This window comes from Varanus komodoensis, unplaced genomic scaffold (genome assembly GCF_004798865.1).
Source record: "Varanus komodoensis strain SLA01 unplaced genomic scaffold, ASM479886v1 scaffold3, whole genome shotgun sequence".
NCBI lineage: Eukaryota > Metazoa > Chordata > Lepidosauria > Squamata > Varanidae > Varanus > Varanus komodoensis.
In genome coordinates this window covers 23,439,234-23,461,870 of record NW_025335761.1, presented here as the reverse complement: position 1 = coordinate 23,461,870, position 22,637 = coordinate 23,439,234, and the positions used below count along the sequence as shown (strand labels likewise).

At 42.6% G+C, this 22,637-nt stretch overlaps 1 protein-coding gene across 1 annotated transcript in view; it reads left to right on the top strand.

Annotated features, from left to right (window-relative positions):
* RYR3 (ryanodine receptor 3) overlaps nt 1-22,637 on the top strand; it is a 397,078-nt gene that overhangs the window by 75,843 nt on the left and 298,598 nt on the right. The window contains exons 18-23 of the mRNA XM_044436195.1: nt 5,290-5,423; nt 6,351-6,592; nt 9,178-9,370; nt 12,907-13,123; nt 15,503-15,607; nt 16,267-16,370. Of these exons, the coding sequence (XP_044292130.1) occupies nt 5,290-5,423; nt 6,351-6,592; nt 9,178-9,370; nt 12,907-13,123; nt 15,503-15,607; nt 16,267-16,370 (995 nt within the window). The remainder of the gene's footprint in view (nt 1-5,289; nt 5,424-6,350; nt 6,593-9,177; nt 9,371-12,906; nt 13,124-15,502; nt 15,608-16,266; nt 16,371-22,637) is intronic.

Below are 22,637 nucleotides of genomic sequence, written 5' to 3'. Positions count from 1 at the left end.
GCTGAGGAAGATCCTTTGGGATCAGGCCCTGATAGCCTCCTACGAACTTGCCGCCCAGTCCCTCTATGATGACCTCCCCTCTTCCGCCATCTGAGGGAGCTGCTTCCAGGGAGACATCTCGCTCCTCACATTCCTCCTCAAACAAAAGGTTGAAGAGGAAGCACACCGGCCAAGGAGATCTGTCGGTCCCGGAAAAGCCTAAGAAGGACAAGATGAACAAGGCCAGCCACAAACATCATAGACCTGCCCCAGAACCGTAACCCCAAGTTACGCCACCCGGCTCTCTCCAGAGGGTCGAGTCCCCGGTTCCTGTGGCACTGGATCCCCCCGAACCCATCGTTCATGAATCGATGTCCAACGGGGAAATCCGAGACTCTTCTCCACAGTCACTCCCAAGCCACCAGCCGGCCCGTTCTCTGAAGCCAATGCCTTCATCACCCGAGGCATCTCCAAGGCCTCCTGCACTGGCCGAGCCCCACCGCCACCACCGTTTTTCGGGCCACGCCTACCAGGGGTTGGGTTCCAATGCCATGCGAAGGCCCTGAACCTCCTCAGTCCTACTACTGGGGATATCCGCCTCCATATGGCTATTATCCCATGCCACCGGAGCGCAGGCACCGATCCTGGCCGACCAGGACCAAAGTGCCCTCCACCTCGGTACCGGCGACTTCTCGTCCTCCAGCGTCTCCAGCCTAGTCTTCCTCCAGCCCGCCTTACCTTTATGACTCGGATCGCTGTTCTACATCTCCCAGCGTGGTCATTTCTACCCAGGGCCCCAGGTCCCCTGAAGAATCCTATGCCACGTTCGGTGAACTCATGAGCCGCCTTACCCGGTCCTTGGAAATCAAGGTTGAGCATCGACCCAGCACCAACAAAGGCAATTTTTATGACATCGTTCATTAAGAACAGTCCTCTGCCATATCCATCCTGCTTATCACCACCCTTCAGGAGGCCATGGAGGACACTTGGGCTTTTCCTAGCCAGCCCCACCCGACATCCAGGAGGTACGAGTCCGTGTATAAGTTTCGGGAACAGGATATTCCGTTCCTCTTGAGACACTCGAAACCTAATTCAATTGTGGTTGAGTCTTCCCAGGAGTGAGACAACAGGGAACTCTCAACCCCTAGAGACAAACAAGGCAGGACGATGGACCTGATGGCGCGACGCATCTACGTGGCCATGGGATTGGTTCTCCTGATCTCAGATTATGAGGCAACGATGGCCAGATATCAGTACTTCCTGATGCAACGGCTGGAATCCATCACCTCGTCCATTTCGGAACAACAGCGTGACTTGGCCCGCGTCTTCATCCGGGAAACTGTGCAGCTCTCCATACAACAGCTTACCCCAGCCTGACACCGTGTAGAGTATGACTTCCATGCCCTCATCAGTTCCATCGCCCTCTGTCGATACACCTGGCTACACTCCTGCAACTTCCCCGATGAGACCAAGTGCCGGATTGAGGGAATGCCCTTCGACGGTTCTGGTCTCTTCCATGATTGCATGGACCATAAGTTTGGGCACATATACAATGCTCGAGCTACCGCCTGGAAGATGGAAATTCTGAACTCTAGCCGTTGTAAGTGGCCTCAGTCTCGTTACCTGAGATACCAGCCCTACCATCGCTACCAGCCACGTCAACAGTACCAACCTCACCAGCAGTGCAACCGTGGACAACTGGCCATGCAGTACCAACAGGTTTGTCACTGCCAACCCGCCAACAAGTGGCAACATTGACGGGCTGCATGAGCTAATCTTCTCTCCCCTCTACCCTCCCCCATCCCTTTGGGGACTAGCTGCAAAGCCTGCTTCCCATTTGGGAGTCCATCACATCTGATAAATGGGTACTCTTTAGCATTGAGAATAGATATAAAATCGAGTTTGACACCGTGCCCCTTTCGGGATCGATACACTACACTGCTCCGTCGGAGGTCCTCAGAGACGAGGTACTCCAGCTACTCCAAAAAGGAGCAATTTGCCGAAACTCCCATTCCGAGGGAGTTCACAGCTTTTATTCCAGATACTTTATGGTACCGAAATGGGATGGTGGTCTATGCCCCATGCACGATTTAAGGGGCGTCAATTCCTTTATTACAACTAAGTCATTTTGCATAACCACCCTGCAAAATATCCTCCCCTTGATAGAGAGAGAAGATTGGTTTGCTTCCATAGATTTAAAGGATGCCTACTTTCACATTGGCATCTACCCGGACCACAGGAAGCTTCTCCCCTTTACTGTCAGATCCGATATTTTTGAATATAACGTCCTCCCCTTCAGACTCACCACAGCTCCTAGGGTATTTACAAAGTGCCTGGCTCTGGTCTGCACCCACCTTCACCTCCAAGGTGTACAAATTTACCCCTACTTAGATGATTGGCTTATTGTCCCCTCCTCCCAGGATCACCTTATTTCGACCATCAAAACTTCATACACCCTCCTAGAGGACCTCGGACTGAGCATTAATGCCAAGAAATTCTGTCTCACTCCCTCACAGGTCATCGAGTTCATCAGGGCACAACTCGATTCAGTTCAGGCATGAGTGTTCCTTCCACGGGCCTGAATGGAAAGACTCTGCTCCTCCGTCAGACAGGTTCAGGAGGGTGGGTGGACCCTGGTGCTAGCATCCAAAGGCTCCTAGGACACATGGCTTCGACAATCACAGTCGTCCCGAACGCCAGACTGAGGATGCGACCACTTCAGCTGTGGTTCAACAGTGTGTTCCAGCCTCTTTGCGACTCCCCGAGACGACCACTCCTACCTCCCGCCTCAGTTCTCCAGGCTCTGTCTTAGTGGATGAACAATGACAACCTTACAGTGGGTGTTCCGTTCCACCAGTGGCAATCCTCGATTTCGCTCCATACCGACGCTTCCCTCACAGGCTGGGGAGCACATTGCACCAACCTATGTACCCAAGGCACCTGGCAGGCTCACGAAAAGTCTGAGCATATCAATTTTCTCAAACTACTGGCGATGTTTAGACGCTATGTTCCTTCGAACCTACCCCTCGGAACTGGTCGGTACAGGTAGCCTCCAACAACATAGTCACTGTCTTCTGTATAAACAAACAAGGCGGCACGAAGTCGGTACCACTGGCCCATCTGGCCCTGCAGATTTGGGACTGGTGTATCCCCAGGGGGATTTCCCTACTTGCGATTCATCTAGCGGGGGTGGACGAAAAGGAGGCAGATACTCTCAGCAGGAAGATGTTGTAGACCCATGAATGGGAACTGAACGACCAGATTTGCAGGGACTTGTTTTCCCGTTGGGGTACTCCATCCTTGGACCTGTTTGCAATGGCCTCCAATTCGAAGTGTGGGACTTACTGCTCCAGGGTGGGGTCGGGCCCGAACTCATGGGGCGACGCCATGATGGTGAGTTGGTTAGGCTCCTTTACACGTTCCCCTCGATCCCACTGATCACCTGTACCCTGGAAAAGGCCACCCGCGACAGGGCACGGGGCATTCTTATCACACCATGGTGGCCCTGACAGCCCTAGTTCCCGATCGTCCTCAACCTCTCCTGTCATACGTTCTTCCGTCTACCATGGATCCCTCACCTGATCACGCAGGAGAAGGGGGCGATCCTCCACCCCAACCTTGATACCCTCAACCTCACTGCTTGGCTCCTTAACTGACTGCTCCTGATCGCCTACCCCCAGTTCTGGGAAGCCCATCAGTCCCGATGCCCACCCCTCATCTGTTGGCATTGGAGCCATGGTCGGTACCGAGCAACCCTACCCGAGCCTCCTTCGTCCTGACTTCACTGCAACAGGAGATCACCTTCATCCTGCAATCCGCCCTACGACTGTCCACCCGCCAGTCGTACGAGGCAAAATGGAAACGCTTCGCCACCTTCATGCAAACCAACCACTTCGTCCCCGACTCTGCTTCCATCGATAACATTCTTTCCTTCCTGCTCTCCCAACACCAAGATGGACTTATACCCACTTTGATTAGGATGTACATAGCGGCTATTTCCCACTTCATGGTCCCTTTTCCGGATCCTCTGTGTTCTCCCACACACTTATCCGTCACTTCCTCAAAGGACTACAGAATCTCTACCCGCCAGCCCGGCTATCAGTGCTGACCTGGAGCCTGTCTGTGGTTCTCCAGACACTTACCAGAGCCCCCTTCAAACCTCTAGCTACAAATGATTTGAGGTTGCTATCGTGGAAGGTAGCCTTCCTAGTCACCATTACTTCTGCAAGGAGAGTGAGCAAACTCTCTGCCCTTCGTGTAGACCCACCTTACCTCAATTTCCATAAGGAGAATGTAATCCTGCAAACCGACCCAGCATTCCTCCCTAAAGTCGCTACAGCTTTTCATGTCAACCAGGACATCATTCTGCCAGTGTTCTTCCCCACTCCTTCCACCTCGAAAGAGAAATCCCTTCACTCTCTCGGTGTGCGCTGATGCCTGGCCTTTTATTGATCACGCACAGAGGGCTTTAGAAAGACCAAGCGCCTCTTCGTTAAATACTCCAATTCTGACAAGGGCACTGCCATCTCCTCCTAGAGGCTTTCGAAATGGATCGTTCAAACCATTGAGTTGGTGTACCAGCTAGCCAAGCTGGACCTCCCCATCGCCCTCAAGGGTCACTCTACGAGAGCCGTGGCTGCCTCCTCAGCTTTTTCAGCGGGCGTCCCACTACTGGACATTTGCAAGGCTGCCACATGGATGACTCCTTGCACCTTTACCAGGCATTACAGACTCGACGTTCGAGCCAGACAGGACTACTCTTTCGGACGGGCCATCCTCTCATCCATCCTGCTCTGATGACACCAACCCACTTCCAGTCAGTTAGCTTGCTAATCACGCATTATGTGTGATGCACAGAGACCATTTGAAGAAAGCCAGTTTGCTTACCTGTAACTGTCGTTCTTCGAGTGGTCATCTGTGCAGTCACACAACCTGCCCACCGGCCCCATTCGGTGTTGGTGGATGGGACAGTAGCCTACCCCTAGCGACTCCTCGAGTTGACCACACACCTCACTAGGGGGCGATCTGCCGGTCTCCATAGACTGGGGAAAATGGCGGGCGCTCCGCCCTATATAGCACCACGGGGGAGGGGTACGGAGTTCCTGCCAAATCTGTTCAAGCTTTGGTATTCTACCCGGCAACAGGCACGGCTCAGGCACAGTACCCACTATGTGTGACTGCACAGATGACCCTTCAAAGAATGACAGTTACAGGTAAATAACCTGGTTTTCTCCTTAGAAGCATATGCATTGGAACATTCTGTTTTATGTGCTGGATGCTTCTAGACCAACATCTGATAATATCTTCTAGGTCCTTGATGTGCTTTGTTCTCTCTGTTTATGTAATGGAGTAGCAGTGCGTGCTAATCAGAACTTAATCTGTGACAATCTCCTTCCTCGAAGAGATCTGCTTTTGCAAACACGGCTGGTGAATAATGTGACAAGGTATCATGTGTATATCAGTTACATAGATTTGTGTTTTATTTATTAGATGTCATGTAATGAGATAACTAACGGGGAATGGCTTGCAATAGCAGTCTACACCACTATTCTTCAGGACCATACGAGTGTTTCTGCCATGTTATAGAGATTCATGTGGGACCCATATTTATTGAACAAATTAAACATGTCTCTTTCCCAAAACTGAATACCTGTCAGGACTAAAAACTTGGAGTTGCTAGAAACTGATGCTGGAACAGCTGAACAAATATTTTTTAAAAATTAACCTGACAGATTGTGATTCCCTGTGCTTATTAATAGAACACGACAGGGGCAGTGAGGGTGAAATAGAGTTGTTTGTTTGATGTGCAGGCACATTTACTCAGAGCCTAACTGAGTTTAACAGGACTTATTGTTCAGTTGGCTGCAGCAGTCTTAGATTTTTTTCCCTAAATTGTCACAAATTGTGACTTTCCATCTAGTAAAATTGATGAATGGGAGGAAATTTGTTTCTGGGCCTTGCAAATCTACAGCCAGTTTTATATCAATTGTGTCCCCTTGATATTTTCATTCTCAGTCATTAATTCATAACTGAGTGCCATGAACACGGAACTGTTCTGTGCCCAGTTCTAATAAAATTAGGTTCTGGATCTGAAATTTTATTTATTTATTTATTAGGTTTGTTTGAAATCCATCTTTTAGCATCACACTTTGGTTTGCTCTCGCTTGTGTCCATATCTATTAGGTAGTTCCAAAGCAATATTTTGTTCTCGGTTTTGTCTATTACTTTTATCTTAATCTGAATCAATATCATATTCATATTTATAGTTATTAGGGTTACATACAATAATTCATGTTTCATAGTTAAGCAGACAAACATGCATATAGGAATGTACTATTTTTTTACACCACTTGTTCTTTGTTCTCTTTCAGTATGAGGCCAAACATATTTCTTGGAACTGCTGAGGGTTCAGCACAATATAGGAAATGGTACTTTGAATTAATAATTGATCAAGTAGATCCATTTTTGACGGCAGAACCTACACATCTAAGGGTTGGCTGGGCTTCAACATCAGGCTATGCTCCTTATCCTGGAGGTGGAGAAGGATGGGGAGGCAATGGTGTTGGTGATGACCTATACTCATACGGTTTTGATGGACTTCATCTATGGTCTGGTAAGAACTGCCTTAAACCCGTGAACAAGAACAAAGAGTACGAACATTCTCAAAGCAGGGTTTTTAAAGGGAAACCCTTTGGCCTCCTCAGAAGCTCATCATTTGCTCCCCAGATATTCATGGGTAAATATCCAGTGCCTGTATTACTAGTTCAGTGCTTATGGTAAGTTAATAACAGACACAAAAGGATTAACCTCTCTCATAGTGTTGAACTTTTAAAATGTGTAAGGCTGGGCTTTAAAAAACATTTTACATTATTACACTGAATGGTATTCCCCTACAAATCCAATGTAAATTCCTTCATTATGTTAAATTAAATGGAGGATTGAACCCTTAAAAAGTACATGCTATTTGAAACTCAAAAACAAGAAAAGTAATGACTTTTCTTTATATTAGACTTTGCTCTTCAATCTGTAATTCAAAAATGTTTTGTGTTGACTGCAATGTATTTGATACAGACCCTGAATTAAGATACATTAGCAATTATCACTCTGGAGCATTATGAGATAATGTCATGTACTGGTAATGCCCTGTTCTAGGAGTGGAAGGGAAAACAGCCAAAATAGTGTGCTTGCACTCCTTTTGGCTCTTCCCTTCCTATGGACTTTGCCGTTGCCACTAGGTAGAAGTCTGCTTTTTACCCATCTAGCATCTCTACTAGTCTTAAAGCTCCCTTAAAACTAGCCATAAGCTTCCTAGGTCTCTCTATCTACTTTAGGTAGTGTGTGACTTGGCTTTGTTGTTAGTGTTGTTAGTCGCGAAGTCGTGTCCGACCCATCGCGACCCCATGGACAACATTCCTCCAGGCTTGGCTAATAGATGTGTAATCCAAGAAAGTGACTGCAGCAAATAATCATGTTCATATTTTATTGGCACAACATGTCAATAAGAAAGATTTTAAAATTTGAATAGATGTACATGCATCTACCAGAGAGAACTACATGAGTCTGTAACATAGCACATGTAACTAAATAACCAGGAATAAACACACTCAGTTCCTGTTTTATCCAGGTTCCTTATCTGAGCAATATCTTACAATCATTGGACTAGTTCTCAAGTTCTAGGAACTCTGATTTTTTATTTCCTCAAATCCTCTGTGTTCCTCCACCGTGCCTGCCTGCCTTCCTTCCTGCCTGCTTTCCTTCCTTCCTCTCTCCCTCTTACTCTTTCAGTTTCTCTCTGTTTCTTTTCCACATTCTGAAATTAGGGTTTTTATCTCTGTCCCTGGCACCAATCAGGAGGTTAGTTTCTTCTTCATTTTTACAAACTGAATTTCTGTTTCCTGAGTTAAAGCTTTTATCTCTGTCATCCTTTCGCCTTCTGTTGAACTTAATAATCTCTTGCTTCACTGAACATAACTTCTTGAGCTGTGCATTCTAACTAATTTTTTGACTTCTAAACTGTTCAACTTCTGGCTAAATGACTAGCACAGACATGGGGATTTTAACTCCATAAGACCCTACAACTAAACTAAATTAAAAATGAAGGATGGTTTACAAATGTAGACAGTACAAAATCAAGTAGCTTCATATTACTTAAATTTGAATTTTGTGTGGGTATAGGAATATTATATATGCATGTGAGAATGTTTAACATATTACATTTTAGAGTGTAGTCCTATGGGGATACCTGCAACGCTCTGAACTTCTTATAAGCATCTAATGGAGGCTGGGATAAGTATGAAGGCAAAGGTTCTTTTATTGTACAACATGCTTAGCTGATTTAAAAGGAAAGAAAGGAAACTGAGGTACTACCAGGATATATTTTACCTTAGTAGCACCGTGTCCTCCCCTCCCCTCCCTGCCTCCTGAAATGCCCTGCATACCTTCTTTGAGTCCCTGTAATCACCTAAGAGAAGTAGCCAGTATGGTTCTTTCTGCACCAGCTGCAAAAGGGAGGGGGATCTGAGCATGCACCCCAAACTACAAGGTCAGCTCAATTTTCTGACTCTGCTTTATGATCACCTAGATGTTGCCAAGTGGCAATAGGATTGCTCTGCCCATGCTTCTTTCATATAGTAGTTGTAACCTGAGATCTGGATGATACACAGTATTACAGAGAAGTTTCCCAATCCATGAATCTAGAAGGCCAGGAGTATCAGTCTGGATAATATATCAAGGGATGGACAGATAATTCTGCTTCCGTTCCTTACTCGTTTCACACATGTTCAATCATTAGTCATCCAATCCCATTTCTGCATCATTCTGCAATTATTTTAAAAGTTATACAAGAAAATGTATTCAAATGTAATGTATTTATCCCTACATTTTTGAGCTCACAGTTGCATCACAGAATTCAGGGAAGAGAGTTCTGATCCTCATATTAGCCCAGAAAATATCAAGTCTGTTGGTCTGTTTAAAAAGGTGGTCTGAAGACATGCTCCTGGAGTATGTCTAAACATCTCTCATTTGTTTGATTATCTATCTAGAAGCATTTGAAAGAGAAATGAAAGTACAAGGCCATATTTTGAGTTTTAAAGAAATGCAATGTCATGTAAATCTCATAATTCTTCATGAAAACAGTTTGTTCTCTTTGCTTTCAAAGTAAAAAAAAAAGCTTTCTTTTTGTGATTACTTGCTCATTAGGTCGAATACCCAGAGCAGTTGCATCTGTCAATCAGCATTTGCTAGCATCTGATGATGTTGTCAGCTGTTGCTTGGATTTAGGGGCACCCAGCATTTCCTTCCGCATTAATGGGCAACCTGTGCAAGGGATGTTTGAGAACTTCAACACTGATGGATTTTTTTTCCCTGTGGTGAGCTTCTCAGCAGGTGTCAAGTAAGTATGTCCTTTTTTCAAATTAATAGTTTGACATATTTTGCTGTGCTGTTGTACTGAACACTGCCAAACATGGTCACTACATCCTACTTTTGAGGTAGTTTCAGCTGACAGTCATGAAAGGAAAAACAATTATACATAAACCCTGAGTTATAGATAATGGACAATGAAATATAGACGCTTTGACATTTGTCTTTGGTTCAAGCAAATTCTAGGTTAGCACTGAGTGAACTCACTATTATTTAATTCTTCATGACCTCTGTGAAATGGTTTAGATCTGTGTCATTTATCAATGGACACAAGCGTCTACACTTAGCACTGTCTTTGGCACTAACTGATATCTTTTCTGGCAGTACCAACAGGAGGTCAACTTTATTCACATAAAAGGATTTAAGGAACAGTATTAAATCAGTATGGGTTAAGCTTCATTGCTCAGTTCAATAAAATAATACACAGAGACCTTTGAAATTAAACTATGTTAATAGGATAGCTTTTTCAGGATCTAGTATAATTCCTGAAAATTATTTCAAAAATAATTCCACTCTTCTTCCCCTTTATCAAAATAATAGCCCCTTATTTAAGTAGAGACACAGTCCTAGCCAAAGTTAAGCAATTTTAAACATAACATGACTCTTTTTCCCAAAATCAGTGAGGATCAGGCATGAAACTCTCTCTCATGACCCAAACTCTGATATTTAAGTAATTATTTTTTACTATCACTACTTGTATGTTGCAGTTGTTTTTCCCCTCCTTCCAGGCAGACCAGGACAGAAGCTTTTGAAAACCGACCATCTTTTGTAGTACAAAAGTACAATGTTGAATAAGGCAATAACCAAAGAAACAAGTTGGAATAGTGTTCATTAGGGAAATTTGTCTTAATCATAATAAGCTGATTGTAAACCAAATTCCTCTGCTTTCTTCCAAACTGAGAAGAGCAAACCAAACCTTCAAGGTGGATCTTCTTGCTTGAGGACAAATTATGTGGAATATATGATGCTTCTCAACTGGTCTGCCCTCTTAATCTGATGCCTTATCACAGGATGAATGATATTAGGTGTACCCCATTCCACATTAACACGTTGATTAAAGTTTCCCTCATAACTTGAAATTGTCTTATTTTCAGTAATTGGCTTATAGTTTGGTCCACTGGGCTTAGCATTTCATCTGTAGATACTGTCTCCTCCTCCTCATCTGAGTCAGAATCTGCATGCACAAATTTTAAAGTCTCCTGTATAAGAGGAGTGGGCCTAGTTCCTATACAGACCACTAACTTAAAGATCACTGTAAGTGCATACTTTGTCCCGACAAGAGCTGGAAGTGGTGTAGTGGTTAAGAGCATGGGACTGGGACTCAGGCGATCTGGGTTCTTGTCCCCGCTCAGCCATGGAGCCAACTGGGTGATTTTGGGCCAGTCACAGACTCTCAGCCCAACCTACCTCACAGGGTTGTTGTTGTGGGGATAAGATGGAGGGGGAGAATGATGTAAGCTGCCTTGAGCCCTTTGTAGGAAAAAGGCGGGATATGATCGGGGGGAAAAAAAAGTTGACAGAGGCTTTGTAATGGCCTTGGTCCAGTTTACTCTTCCTAGGCTCTGCCCTCCTAATTGTGGGGGTATGGTTTCTTAAAAAAAAACCCATCTTCTGGTTTAGAGGCTAAATCTCACATCTACTTGACTTCTTACATGTTGTTGGTCAGCTGTGGTCGAGCAGAATGCTTTTTTCCTCTGGTCAAGTGGAATCATCTATGAGGACCATAGTTCATAAGCTGCAGCAGCTTTCAGTTTCATTATCAGGATCCCAGTTGTGTTCTTCAGGTGACATTATAGCAGCCCAAACTGCAGCCCAGCTCATCTTCCTCCAACTTGGAACCTTGGCTTTTGCTTGAGACTAGATCAATGACACCCTTAATTTTATTTGAAACAGTCTATGAAACAACTTTGAAAGACTGAGAAATGGTCTATAGGTTGGACCCAGAGAAAAGTGCATTGAAGAGGCAGGGTTTCCTCATTTACTTCACCCAGCATCACTTTCCTTCTAGCTCTCTGAAATGTCTCTCCCAAGGGTAGGGGGTCAGTCATCTGTTGTGTAGGAAACTGGTGGAGGAATAGAACATGCTTTCAACGGATTTTCAATGCTACCATTTTCCCTTCAGTCAGCTCCTAGTGGGTTCCTCCATGGGCTTTTTTCTAATTGAAGATGTTGTAAATATTCTTGGAAAGGGGGTGGGATGCTGAAAAATGCATGATATGGATGTTCATTTTCTTTATAGATCTAAGCTTTTCGAGATCTAGTAATGTTTATATAGTATAGTTCTCACTTTGCACAGTGAAATATTCTAGAAAAAATAAAAAAAATTCTCAGTTGATATAGTTATTGATGATAAATCAGATGTATATGTAATCTACTGAAACTGTATTAAGCTGAATTAGATTAGTAACTCCCAAGTGCTTTGTAGTAGTATTCTCCTGCCCATCTTCTGTTGATTTTATTCTGGCTTTTGTAGGTTTTGTGTTTGATACTGATATCATGCTAGCTTTTCCAGGGAAATTAATTGTGCCAGCATATACTTTTTGCATTGCGTTAGAGGTTGCTAATGCTAGTATTGAATACATCCCAGCATTTTATATTGGGGTTTGAGGTTTGATTTTATTTTGTATGTTATTGATTTATAGGTTTTATAAGCCACCCAGTGGGTTTGGTTGATAGGTGGCATAAGAATCTCATAAATAAATTACTCCATGGAAAAGTACAGTTAGCTTCCTTCTGTACTGTTACATAGCACAGGTAATCAAGGAGAATCCTTAAGAAGCATATATTTCTTGTGAATTTCACTTTAGGAAATTAATAGTAATAGTAAGTCAGTCAGCTGATTAGTGTAAATAGTAATTTAAACAAATCTGTCAATTCTATGCAAATTACTTTAGACCCATGTGCATTTTGGATGTCTCTTTGTGCAAATTTCATTAAAAAATCATAAATTGCTGTCCATCTTAGAGACAGAAGTCTATGAGGTGACTCTGCTCCTACCATAATGGATTGTTAGCTGCACAGGGTTAGCATACTGGGATCTGAAGGACTAAAAATCCAATTGGATTTTCACCTCCTATTGGATTTGTCACACACCCCTAGTTAAGGTCCTGAAACAGAAAAAATAATATTCATTCTTTATATTTAGTGTAAATAAATGTACATGAAATATATGAATAAACTGCTGTGGAGGCTTCATACAATTTTGGAGTATTAGGAATGAAAGATTATGTGTGACATATTGTAAAAGAGCTGTGGAAAATAATTTATACTTACTCCCAAGTTAAAATTTAAAATAAAAAAATTGATATTATTTAATTAAAATGCTGTTTAATTTTGGGGTGGGTAAGAATTTATGCATTAATTTAAAATATAGTCTTGTTATATTTAAAGATATCTTAAATTTATCTTAATTTTAATATCTAGAATAGTTTTGTTACTATCAAATGAGATGCAAGATGTTTTTTTAAAAAAACCTTATCACACTGTCCCCCTTTTACAATTGTGTAGAGTGCGTTTCTTAATGGGTGGCCGCCATGGAGAGTTCAAGTTTCTCCCTCCTACTGGCTATGCACCTTGCTATGAAGCTTTGCTTCCTAAAGAAAAGATGAAACTAGAGCCAGTAAAAGAATATAAGAGAGATTCAGATGGAATTCGAGATTTGCTTGGTACTACACAATTTCTCTCCCAAGCTAATTTTATTCCTTTTCCAATTGACACCAGCCAGGTAAGTTTAATAAAAAGTAACAATATGCATAGTTGATTAATAATGTAATTTATCTGGGCACCTAGTACATCACTCTTAAATAGATTGTATTTTCCCAAGTGTGTTTTATTAGTATTATGCTGCTCCTGTTCTTGTCAGTTTATTTTTCTACTGCCCAGTAGTAGAAGCTCTTTGGATTGTTTTTAACAGGTCATAAATCTTTGCTGAAGCAAATATAGATTATATCCACAGTATTTGCACCAGGGAGGCTACCCAATCAAATTGGAGAGCAGACTAATTTGTCAGAATTCGAGCCCTGGCGGTCTGAACTTGTTCAAAGTAATGAGGTGTTCCTTGACCATTTGCCTATTAATCTCAAACTGTAATCCTGCCCCTCCAATTTGTATTCTGCCATTGCCAGGAAGAAGCCCCTTCCTTTGCCCCTTCAACTTGTATTCTATAAACTTTGGGAAGAAGACTGACCCAAATAGGAATTGAGCCAAAGTAGGAAAGAAATTTTGTCTTTTCTTTGTCATCTGTTAATATTTTTTTTATTTATTTATAATTGAATTTATAATCTGCATTAACCAATAGTACAGGGTGGGCTACAAAACACATGAAAACAAAACAACCACAATGAAAACAATATCCAACTACATAATAACCCTCATCATAAGCACAAATTGCAACACGATAATATATAATAAGCATACACTATAATATATAATGCATGATACAGCTTTAGTTAAAATCTAAAACACATTAACATTTAATTCGATTTTACTATCCCCATTGAGTAGTCAAATTACCATTTCCTTCCTCTGTATTTTACTATGTGCATATCTGAAGAAGCCTTTTTTGTTGCTTTTAGCATCCCTCTCTAACCACAGCTCATTCCCAGCTTTAACACTGATACCATCTCTGCAATTCCTTGCTACCTTCCTGTACTCTTCTATAGCCTAATCTGACCTTCTACTTGGTGTATCATTCCTTCTCTAAGGTTTTTGTGGAGCTCATTGGTTTCTTCTGTTGTCTTCTGCTTTTTCTTATTAGAATTGTTTGTAATTTTGCTTTTAGAATTTCCTTTTTTTGAAAAATTCCCTCACATCTTAAGACACTTTTCTCATTATAGTTGCCTGCAATGGGGCCTTAGTGATCCTTATGTTTATTAAAATTGGCTTTCCTAAAATCCAGGGTATGCATTGAGCTACACTCAACTTTTACTTCCTTTAGAATTCATGTATAATATGGTCATTTTCCTCCAAAGTTCCCATAAATGCTACTTTCTCCAAGTTATCTTCTTTGGATAAAATCAAGTCAAGAATAGCTGATCTTTTAATTCCTTCCACCACTTTCTCCACTTTCTGTATTAGGAAGTTATCAGAAACACAAATCAGGAATTCCAACATCATGCCTCCTTGAAACATTGGCAGTTTACTTTTCAAAAAATTCATCCTAGTTTTTTCCTTGACAAGATGGTTGGTAGTAGACTCTTACTACCATGGTCCTTTTATTATTTGCTCTGTTGATTTTAATGCAGATGCTCGTGATGCAGAAGCTCACCCTCCTGTATATCTGTGTAGAGATGAGTCTGCTGCACACTCTGCTCCTACTGTTCTTCCTGAGCAATTTATATCCTTCAAGTGCTGAATTCCAATTTCTGTTCCCCCAGGGGGGACATGATATCCCTCTAAGTACCGCAAAGACTGTCACAAAGAGGAAGGTCAATATCTCTTCTTGCTGATACCAGAGTGTAGGACATGGAATAATCAATTCAAATTGCGACAACCCAGGTTCAGGCTAGATATCAGGGAAACGTTTCCTTACTGTCATATCAGTATGGCACTGGAACCACTTGCCTAGAGAGGTTGTGGGCTCTCCTAGAGACATTCAAGGCAAAACTGGACAGTCATCTGAGTGGGATGGTGTAAATTACATCCTGCAACAGCAGGGGGCTGGACCCAATGGCCTTCATCGGCCCTTCCTACTCTAGTGTTCTATGATTCTATGAATTCTAGTCATGGAAGTCATTTCACCAAGTTTCAGTTACACCTATTAAGTTGTAATCCTCCTGTATTAATAACTCAGGTTCATGCTGTTTATTTCCCATAGACTTCAAAGATCACATGCTTTATAGTCTAACTTTTCCCTATATTTTTGGAAGACTATTATTGGGCACTATTATTGGTGTTCTTCCTGTTGTGGTACATAAGACTTTGTCCATTGTTAATATTGTTAAACAATTTAAATAGTTAAGGCAAATTAAAACAACAGAACTGTTAAACAGCTAATAATTTATATTATCAGTTTATTAAAACACAAATAATAGTGTAGAGATTTTTTTCCTGGTAAACTTCAGGTATTTTCTGGAGATGATTTCTTTATGTATTGTCTTCATAGATTGTTTTGCCTTTCCATCTTGAGAAGATCAGAGACAAGCTTGCAGAAAATATCCATGAACTCTGGGGAATGAATAAAATAGAACTTGGTTGGACTTATGGCAAGGTACAGTTTAAGCTTTGAAATTTCAGAACAACCTCTTGTTTTTGTTTGCTGATTGTCCAGTAATGGCTCATCCTGAACTCTGAGTTGGATTTTAGGAGATTTCTATTGTACAGGGCCCTGGACAGTTTATTATTTAATACATTGGCCAAGTAGCAGTGTTTGGCCTATAGATGACCTCAACCAGGTCATCTGCATTGCAGTGTCAGGTGACCTGAACTTTTGTTCAAACAGAGATATGCATCTGATCGCAAAAGGAAAGTTTCTGTCTCTTGGACTCAGGTAAGATGGTGTCATTATCTGGTCTAGTTGATTGGGCTGCTCCTGGCTGACCATAAATACCTAACTCCTTGGAGCTACCATAATTGGTCCAGCCACTCAAAATCATGACAGCAGATGTTCCACAATACTTGAATCATGCAAGTATTGCAACCATACAAGCATGCAAGCTTCAAACCACAGATATATATAAGTTTCCTATGACAGTTTTCCAGATTTGTGCATCTATCCCAGGGAAGATATATCTATATTTTGGTGAATAACTATCCTGTTGAAATGTAAGGTGGATGGATATACCTCCATTTTTTAATCTGAAAGGAACATTTTTGTTGTTGTTGGTAGTCTGATGTTGGTCTAAGAACCTGTTGTAAATCATTTTTTAGGTACGAGATGATAACAAAAGGCATCACCCTTGTCTGGTGGAATTTTCAAAGCTACCTGAAACAGAGAAAAACTATAATCTACAAATGTCAACAGAAACTTTGAAGTAAGTTATAGAATGCAAGGAACGAAATAAAATACTACCATAATTTAACAACAGCAGAGCATTTTATGTAGCCTTTTTGTAATTGGGCTGGATCCAAATTGAGTCATGCTTAAAGTTGCCTTGTTAAGATGAATGAAACTTGTTAGTCATGACTGACTTGCCCCTTTGATTTCAGTGAGTCTGCTCTAAGCATTTATATGTCTGTATCCATCCGATTGTTTCAGTCTGCATTGTATATACATGGGGAATGTAATCTTTTCCAGAAGTCCCATTGAATGGACATGGGATTCTATGTTACATTGAAATAGTGGGTGTCATGCACCTGTAAATATGTGAGTGATAGAATGGGGAGAGTCATGGCAGAGTTCTGTTCTTTATCGTGGTCTCTGTGCATCACACATTTGGGTGCTGCGCCTGCGCAGTGCCATGTTTCGGAGGATTCCTCTAGCTAAACCTAGAATTTTTGGTGAAAGCCCCAACTCCCCTTCCCCATAATATAAATAGGCAGGCCCCTGCCATTTTCTCAGTTCACTTTTCACTGCTTTTTGCAGTGCATCAGGATCTCTAGCTTTCAGTTTCCTCAGCCTTTCCTCACAAACTCGTTTTTACTTCAACACACTTCACAACATGTATTTCTCATTACTTTTGCTCTCTGATCTCCTTCCTTCCCATTTTCAAAGTCCTCCCCTCCCCTCTTTATCCCTCACAAATATATATAAATATTTAAAAACCCTTCTATTGTTACTCCCTCTTAGTCTTAGATTTCTCTCTCTTCTCCCTCCCGATGTTGTTCAAACTGCCATTTTGAAAGTGTGCCAAATATAGCATTAAGATCCCCTCAACTCATGGCCATTCTCTGTGTCTGTTCTGCTTTGGTGAAGAACACTGAGTGGACAAGTGTCCACACTGCCAACCCTTCACCAAACAGGCCTGTCAGAACAGAGCCAGGCATCTCAGAATGAAGATGTGGGAGTGGGCTCTCAGTGCCATGAAAGATGTCACAGGTGATAAGGCCGAAGGCTCCTCAGCCCTGAAGCGGCCACTGAAAAGCACCTATCAACTGGTACTTCGGGCAAGCCAAAGCCACCTTCAGTGGCTTCCAAACCATCAGATGCCTCTGATGTGCCCAAAAAGCAGAAGGGGAAGAGAAAACACCTTGAATCAAAGGGTCATAAAATGGCCAAGAAGCTTCATGAAGCTAAACATGGCAAAAGGGTAGAACACTGCTTTCACAGGAGTGTTGAAAGACTGCCTTATTCATCGACTTGATCCAGCTCTTCCAATCCAATGGATTATGACTTGGACTCCAAATTATAACCCATCTCTACCTCCATGGACAACATTGTTTCCTCCTAAGACCTGGGATCCCTAGACAAGAGCCAGGCCAGTCCCCAGACAAGACTCAGTTCCAGTAGTGACACCATTAATCCCTATGCTATTCAAAGCTATGAAGGTACCCAGGGAGCTTCCCAACCAACCATCTCCCACCTCCCTACCCCAACCATCTGTGTCCAAATTCCATCATTGTCTGATCCACCCAATGATGACCTCACAGGGAGCACTTTGCACTGACTGACAAGTGGGTCACCAGTTTGATGTGATGGCATAATGGATATATTCTGTGATGGGCCTGGGCCTCCACATCTTGAACTACTAGGCCATGAGGAAGTACTTTATGGCAGAATATGGAGGCTCTGGCAGCTTTCCTGCCTGATTGACAATTGGAGCTAGCCAGAGTCTTCCTAGCTAAATCCATCCAGCTCTACAAGCAACAGATCACCATGGCATGCCATCAGGTCAATTGCATTTCAAGAGCCTTAGTTGGTGCAGTTGCAATTTGACGTCTTGCATAGCTTTGGGCAGCTAACCTCCCCCAAGAGACATGTTCTCAGATTAAGAGCATGTTTGACAGAGAAGGCCTCTTCCTTGCCTAAACAGATAACATTCTCCAGAAGGCCAGAGTAATGGCTCGCCACTTAGGCATTGGGCCATTTCAACTGAGGGCACGTAAATGACCATGAGTCTGAGCCCCTTAGTACCAGCCTTTTCACTCCAGGCAACAAGGCCCCTTCCCTAACCATCCTCAACATGGACAGCAACCACCAAACTGCCAGTTGTGCCCAATTTCCACAAACCAAGAAACAGCCCGAGGTCAAAAGAGACAGTGCTGATGGGCAGCATGAACCTGCCCCTCATAACATCCTACTCCCATCTGGGGACCGCCTAAGTCACCATCTTCTCACCTGGGAATCCATCACATCTGACTGGTAGGTACTTTTCATAGTACAGCATGGATACAAAATCGAATTTGAGACCTTGCCTCTTCTCAGATTGGTCCACATCACTCCTCCTTCTCCAACCCTAATAGAGGAAGTTGCCAACTTAGTAGCAAAAGGTGCAATCTGACCAGTAGACTAATCCAAAGCTAAGTACAGTTTCTGTTCATGGTATTTCACCATTCCAAAAAAAAGAAAAAAAAGATGGTGGTCAGCTGCCAATTTTGGACCTTCTGGGAGTAAACCATTTCATTCCACCCAAAAAGTTCCAAATGGTCTCCCTGCATTATGCCACTATGATGAAAGGGGACTGGTTTGTATCCATCAATTTAAGGGATGCATACTTTCACATTAGCATCCATCCTGACTACACCCACTTCCTACATTTCCAAACTGGTACTGACCCCTTCAAGTTCAAGGTACTACAATTTAGTGTCTCTATGGCACCAAAGTATTTACCAAATGCATGGCTTCAGTGTGTACACATTTTCAGCTCCTGGGGATACACGTTTATCCCTACTTAGACAGCTGGCTGCTTGTAGCCAATAATTGACTTACTGTGGTCAATTGAAATCATCTGCACTATTCTCAACCACTTGGGTCTGTGCATTAATAGTGAAAAATTCATGCTTGCTCCTTCACAGACCATCCTGTACATTGGAGCAGTCTTTGATTCTGTGTTGGCTTGAGTGTACCTAGCCTGAGACTGGATGGAGAAGCCCATTGTTGGAACCTTTGACCTTCACACCAACCTGAGGTCTCCCACTTGAAAAATCCAGCAGCTGCATTGACTGTTGCAATGGTACGCAATGCCAGAATACAATTGCATCCATTCCAGCTCTGGTTCACAAGAGTATTCCAACCCAAGCACAGTTCACTGAAAAAGAAACTAACTCTGCCCCTTCACATAAGGGCAAGCCTAGCCTGGTGGATGCACAAGTCAAATCTGTTGGAGAGACTCCCATTCATACCTCCAGAACCAACAGCCACACTAATCACCGATGCATTCCTCACCAATAGGGGCACCCACTCCAGTCTGTACCAGACACAAGGCTTGTCTGGATCTGAAAAGAAGCTTTATATAAATCACTTGGAACTCCTTGCTGTCTGCAAGGGACTTATAGTGCTACAGAATGTGCTGGTTGGCAGACACATACAAATATTTTTGCACAATACCACCACTGTATTTTATCTTAACAGAGTGGGGTGAAATCTACCACACCGATGTGACTGACCCTGCAGACATGGGACTGGTGTATCCGACACAACATCACCCTGGTAGTCATCCATATGATAGGGATGCACAGTATGAGTGCGGACATACTCAGCTGCACCCCATTTCAAACTCACAAATGGGAACTCAACCCAGAAATTCACAGCAACGCCTTTGCTGCATGGGGCACCCCATCTACAGACCTCTTTGCCACGGAGGAAAATGGTGCATGCAGCGACTGCTGTTCCAGAGTGGGGATCAGCAAGAACTCAATCGGAGACACCTTCCTTGTTCCATGGACAGAAACGTTCTTCTATGCATTTCCTCTGCCACCCCTCATCATGAGGACCATAATGAAAATTAAGAACGAGCACACTCGAGCCATCCTGGTTATACCATGGTGACCCAAACAGCCCTTCCCTTCTCCAACTCTCCAGCTGCAACTTCCTACACCTGCTATCCACCCTGGAATTACTGTCCCAAGCATGGGATAGTACTATACCTGGACATTTGAAGGCTTCACCTGATAGCATGGCTAATTTCTTGATGGCCACAACTACCTTGCCCTAAACCCCCTCCAATTACAAGCTCCCATACCTGTCCAAAGCTCCACGTCTACTGTCCCAATTGATACTGTTCCCTGGGCACTCATCTCCACTATAATTTCCCTCAAAAATTTGCCTGATTACTTAACCACATTCTAGGGCTTGGACCCTCAATTCCAAGACCTTTTACAAGGAACATTGCGCCCTATCACTAGGCGGTCATAATTTACCAAATGGACAAGGTTTGGGGGATACACAAGGGATCACTCCTTCGATTCAGCAGCTGCAAAGGATATTGGAATTCCTGAACACATCAAAGAGGACTTGACTTAAGCCAACCTCTATCAAATGGTGCTTATCTGTGGTCTCCACCTCCCAAGGTCCCATTGAGGACTACTCTGCTTTCTCCCACTCCCTTTCATGAAGCTTCATGAAAGTTCTCAAGAATCTGAATCCTCTGATCTGATCTATTATCCTCAGTTGGAGTCTATCCATGTTGTTGCATGCTCTGACAAAGCTGCCATTTGAACTACTCGCGACTGTGAACCTGCTCCTCATTTCTTGGAAGGTCTCCTTCCTGGTAGCAATTACCTCAGCTTGCAGGGCGAGCAAACTTTGTGCACTACAGATAGATCGTCCATACTTGACCTTTCATAAAGAAAAAGTTATCCTCCACATTGATTCATATTTCCTCCCTAAAATATCATCCTCATTCCATGTTAATCCAGAAACAATGCTTCCAGCATTTACCCATCACCATCTATGGACATGGAAAGGACTCTGTATATGTTCACAGTTCATCATGCACTATCCGTCCCAAACTGAGTCGGCTTGCAAAACAAAGTGACTGTTCATCAGATAGGTGGATCACTCCAAAGGAGAACCAGTCAGGCCCCAGTGTCTCTCACACTGGATCATTGAGACAATTAAATTAGCATACCAGCTAGCAGACTTGGACTTGCCAGATTGCCCTAAGGCTCATTCCACCAAAGTGATGTCGACATTGAAGGCCATCCATGCTGGTCTACTGCTGGACACATTGTGTAGAGCAGTTACCATGGCCAACACCATCCATGTTCATCCATCACTACCAGCTCAATGTGAGAGCCAGACAGGACTGTTCTTTTGGTTGGACTGTGTTGTCTTCTATTCTGTTATAATGATATCTCCCACTTCCTTTAATGGTATGCTTGCTAGACACCTATATGTGTAATGCACAGAGACCATATTGAAGAAAGGAGGGATGTACCTGTATGACAATTATTTATTTATTTATTTATTTATTTTTCAATTTATATCCTGCCTTTTTCCTACAAAGGGCTCAAGGCAGCTTACATCGTTCTCCTCCTCCATCTTATTCCCACAACAGCAACCCTGTGAGGTAGGTTGGCCTGAGAGTCTGTGACTGGCCCAAAGTCACCCAGTTGGCTCCATGGCTGAGCGGGGACTAGAACCCAGATCGTCTGAGTCCCATTCCCATGCTCTTAACCACTACACCACTGTCATTCTTCAACTGGTCATGTATGCATTTACACAACCTACTCACTGGCCTCATACTGGTGTCGGTTCTCTCCTTTTGCTAACTTTTTAGATAGTGATAAGACACGTAGGGACCTGCACCTAGCGCAAATGACAGTCTCCAGTTGGACTTAGAAAATGGCGGGAGTCCCTTTGGGGGATTTTTCAATTGATGGCAAAGCAAAGCTTTCTGTCTCTATATCCTTTATGTTACAGTTCTCCTCTTCAGAGTTTGATTTCCTTTAAGGAGGGTTTCCAGCATATTCCTTTCTTGTACTTGGCTGAAGCAGTTGACTGAACTTTGACTTTTAGTAGGTGGTCCAATTTCGCTTAACTCAGAGAAAAGTGGCTCTAAAATATTAATAAAAATGTAAATTAAAAAGAGAGATCTTTTTACTGTACTATAAAATACATTTTAATTTGCATATTATTAATATTTTAGTGGAAAGTAGAAGAACATAAGATCCAATAGCCAATGTATGACCTCATAAATAGCCATTAATTATTGAAGAAAGAATATTATGACACAATAATGAAAAAATGCTCATACTGCTGATTCATGGACTTTCTAGTGCCCAGCTATAAAAATGGATTTCCCCTTAAAAAGACAGAAATGAAATGAAGCTAATTTTTCAGTTCAATTTTCATTTACCTGAAATTAACTTTAATATTATTATTATTATTATTATTATTATTATTATTATTATTATTATTA